The following is a 4584-nucleotide window of genomic DNA, read 5'->3' on the forward strand; positions in this document are numbered from 1 at the left end:
GCTAGCGGCAGAGGCCGAGCGAGATCGGCAAGGCGCGGGACCGACCTGGACAATCGATTTCCAGGGCGACTTTTGCTTTTGGGGTCGCCCCCGATATCGTATTTTCGGGGGCTCTTTTTGGCATTTCGGGGGCGAAATCGCCCGCCGCCCCCGTGTATTTTTTCCCCTGGTGTCAGGTACATATATTACCTGGCATTACTACATTCAAAACTCCCACGCCACAGAAACGTAAATGGGAGCAAGTACCTGTTAATACATGAGTAATGGCGCCACATTGCATTTTGGGTTCAAGCATGCATGCTTCCAGGCTTCATGTCGAGGCTTGCCAAGTTAAGCTAGCGCCAGTGTATTGTGTTATCGCCTATCGGCTTCTTGTGTATTGTGTACATGTATTGTGTGACGTCATTAAACTTGCGTCTTCGTCATCCGGCTTGATCTCTCGTTGCAAGTTTTACTTATTTGCGGTGTGTTGTTCACTTAATATTGGCGTAGCATGTTTCGTGAGCGAACGACGTCACACACACGACTATAAGTTCACTGGCCAAACAATCGAGTAATGCGGTTAGGGAGTTTTGGATGTTCAACAGGTACTTGCTCCCATTTACACTTCAGCAGAGTAGGAGTTTTCCACAGGTACTCACCATATACCTCTGGGTATAGTATGCAGTACCAAATGGCCGAGTTATAATTCGAACAAGTGAACAGAATTTAAAGAAAGTTATTGGTAATAATAGGCGAGGGAGAGAGTAGAGAAAGAGTAAGACTTTGGTAGCAAATACATTTTGTTTATTTACCATCCATTTATTATTGAAACGTTCCAAGTGCCTGTGATGATACAAATTCTCAGCCTCGTATCACGGTACTAGCTTATATATAGCTTATAGCTTATACGTACAGACTACGAATTTTAGCGCGCGTCACACGCGCATTAACTTAGTGCGTGCTAACTAGGAGTGTACAGACTGCATATTTGACCCTACTTTAAATGAGTCATCAGTTCTCCCACCGCTCAGTTCCCTGCTCGCCACGTCACCCCGCAGACAGTGAGGTACAGCAAGCGTGCGTGCGAGCGAGCGTACGTGACCTAAATAAGGCTATGCGCATGCGCATTGCAAAACTTAGCGCGGGTTAGGCACCGATTGCGTACAGACACAGAGTTAGAGCGGGATAACTTGGTGTGCACCAAGATAGCCCTGCTTCGTAAGGGGGGCTAACTTGGAGCGGGCCAGCGCGTATTTGGAGTGGCATAGGGTGTACACACTGCAATTTTAGCGCACGTTAGACGCGCGTCTAACGCGCGCTAGTTTAGTGCCATATCAAATTCGAAGTCTGTACGGGGTATTAGTTATGACTAACATACTGACAGTGACTGTGTAGACTTTTTAAATGTTAGTCCTTGTAAATGAACATATAATATGTTACTATGTTATAGTAGACGTAGAACGTAATTATAGTATGTCGTACCGTACCAATATACAAAATGACGATGTACATATATATCATTACCACACACATTTATTACAGTCTTACCAGCTGTCTTGACAGACAGTGTCAGTGAGACACCATGTCACCCACAGGCACTTGAAACGTCTCAATAAAAAAATATAATGGTAAATAAACACGAAATGTATTTACTACCAAAGTCTTAAAATGTTTCTTTACTCTATTTCGCCTATAATCACCTGTAAATGCCGGTCAAATGCTCATCTGCAACACACAAGTACGCCACCCACCCGCGCTGTGCACAAACAACATGAATAAGAGAGCAAGTAGGAAAGCCTGATAGAAAAATGTGCTCGACACTCGCTTCATTTCACACCTTCACAGCACGAATACACATCCAACAGCTTCCATCTTGGTATCTATGTGTACATAAATGTTTACTTGTTCGAATTATAACGCTGTCCTTTGTCCTTACCTACTCCCGCCAGAGATATCTCGTGAAATCCTGCAGGAAATGTTCTCTCCGTGAAAATGTAAAGTAACTGTAAAGAGGACGTTATCATCCGAAAATCTCTAACGGCGCTACTTTCGATCGATCGCTGTAGTCGTGTGTGTGTGACGTCATACCTGCGCGCATTATGCTTGGCTTGGCGGGCCTCGAAACGGAGGCTCGGAGGCCGGCAGTAGCTCATCTTGGCATGCAATGCGCCGCCATTACTCGTGTATAAACAGACATCTCGTTCTCTTTACACTTACTTTACATTTTCACGAAGAGAACATTTCCTGCAGGATTTTACGAGATATCTCTGGCGGGAGTAGGTAAGGACAAAGGGCAGAGTTATAATTCGAACAAGTGAACATTTATGTACACATAGATACCAAGATGGAAGCTGTTGGATGTGTATTCGTGCTGTGAACGTGTGAAATGAAGCGAGCGTCGAGCAAATTTTTGCATCAGGCTTTCCTACCTGCTCTCTTATTCATGTTTTTTTGTGCACAGCGCGGGCGTGCAGCATACTTGTCTGTTGCAGATGAGCATTTGACCGGCATTTACCACTGGCAGCAAGAACAAGTCTGCACCTGCAGCTACAGCACACACGCATCTATTGACTTTTATATACAACATGGTGCTTAAAGCGTGTATTGCGAGAATTTTCCAGTGTTTTCCCCACTTTCATGATACCTACCGTTATTGCTTGAGTAACAGCAATTGTCTAGAGTAACGACAAAATTTCGAACTTCGTATCAACAAAATGCATGAAGATCATGCGCGATTAACAATGTGCGTTTGTTCTGTTAACCGTGGCCATCCTCTCGACTTCTTCGCGGTAGCACGCGACGACATCCTCATCACGGTGCAGTGAGAGTGCTACTGGGCACCGTAGAAACAGGTTCAGAGTGTAAACCAGACGCCAATACTGCCGTAACAGCAGTGTAGACTAAATCCAGCGTAATGGTCATCAAACCTACAGATTGCCAGTTAGATAGCAACACCGGGAATACAAGGCGAGAATGCTCTGAACTATGCCATAAAAAACTCAATACGATTACCCAAGCAAGAATTTGTCCCCAGAATGCACGCCCTTCGTTTAATTATGCGCACTTGTTTAAAAAACGCCATTCATGTGAATTTTAACAGAGTCGGATACACGATAAAATTTATTGCTGGTATGATGGTGCAAATCAATTTTCCTATGGCTATAACTGCAAAAATCTTGGTGTTTGAAGTTGTAAATCAGCTGATATCCACTGTAATGTGAGACTAATATCAGCTATATTAGTTTTTCTGCGAGGCCAAAAAACTCCGCAAACACGCTTAATCGCCACCGCACTTCCACAACTCACCGTTCAATAATCAGTTAACAACTCCGGTGCTTCCTGCAGTAACCCATCTCCCAACTATCGTTGAATCCCGGAAGACATTGTCAAAAGGCGGGTGTCAGCTGTTAACAGTCTTCCATGCGATTCGCAACGATCGTTGGGAAAGTGGCGTTACGCTGCAGAACACCGGAGTGTAACCGATTGAAAACAGTGTGGCGAGTTAAGTGGAAAGAGTGGCGGCGAGTTAAGCACCATGTTGTATATATATAATATATAGTCAATAGATGCGTGTGTGCTGCAGGTGCGGACTTGTTCTTGCTGCCAGTGCCAGTGGCATTTACAGGTGATTACCTTATACGAAGTGTCTAAACAACCGGATCCGGTTTTGGTATCCTGAAAACTAAACAACCGGCTCTCTTCTCTGATTGGCTAATTTTGTCACTATTTCATTTATTATTATTTTTGGCTAATTTGGCTAATTTTATTTTATTTTAGAATTAGGGATAGGGTTAGGGTTAGGGTTAGGGTTAGGGTTAGGGTTAGGTCTATAGCTGAACTTTCAAGTTGGTTGCAGTGGCTCAACGGTAGAGTGTTCGCTTCTTGATAGTAAAGTACCGTGTTCGAACCCCATAAGGTGTCTTTATTTTCCTCTGCTTTCTATTTCTTTGTATTTTATTTGTTTCTGCATTCATTTGTTCCGTATTCATTTATTTGTTCTGTAACTTTTGTTTATGTTAGGAATTCAATATATTTCTTTATGTTTTGCATTAAAAATTGTCCTAATATATTTGTCCTGTTATGTTCGGAAACTGACCAATCAGAGAAGAGAGCCGGTTGTTTAGTTTTCAGGCCTCCGAAACCGGGTCCGGTCGTTTAGCCACTACCTTATTTATAAGCGAAATAGAGTAGAGAAAGATTAAGACAAATGGTAGTAAATACATTTCGTGTTTATTTTCCTCTTTTTTTTATTGAGACGTTCCAAGTGCCTGTGATGTCACCAGCCAACCTTTTGATCCGCAACAGGTAGTTGCCGAACAAACAAAACACCGTATACATGTAACATTGCTTGAAAGTTGAAATTGCACAAAGATAACTCTCACCTGATACTGATAGTGATAGTAATACGCTCCCAAATACACAAAAGTGAACAACGGCTGTGGGTATTGTCATGTTCTGGATTTTGTGACTATATACTAGTATTACTACTGGCACGATGTTGCAGAACTTGTACATTCAATACTTCCATTACAATCACCATAATATTATAACTTGCTAACTGCAGGGCAGCAGGGGAAGCTCTGTAAACAAAAGTGAACGATT

The 4584-nt window shown here is 42.9% G+C and overlaps 1 protein-coding gene across 1 annotated transcript in view; it reads right to left on the reverse strand.

Annotated features, from left to right (window-relative positions):
- The window catches only part of LOC106817167, an 11675-nt gene extending 7091 nt beyond the window's left edge, over positions 1–4584 (reverse strand). Inside the window, exon 1 of the mRNA XM_014821819.1 lies at positions 4365–4584. Coding sequence (XP_014677305.1) covers positions 4365–4497 — 133 coding nt within the window. The 5' untranslated portion in view covers positions 4498–4584. The remainder of the gene's footprint in view (positions 1–4364) is intronic.

The sequence above is a fragment of the Priapulus caudatus genome, unplaced genomic scaffold (assembly GCF_000485595.1).
Source record: "Priapulus caudatus unplaced genomic scaffold, Priapulus_caudatus-5.0.1 Scaffold1617, whole genome shotgun sequence".
Classification (NCBI taxonomy): Eukaryota; Metazoa; Priapulida; class Priapulimorpha; order Priapulimorphida; family Priapulidae; genus Priapulus; species Priapulus caudatus.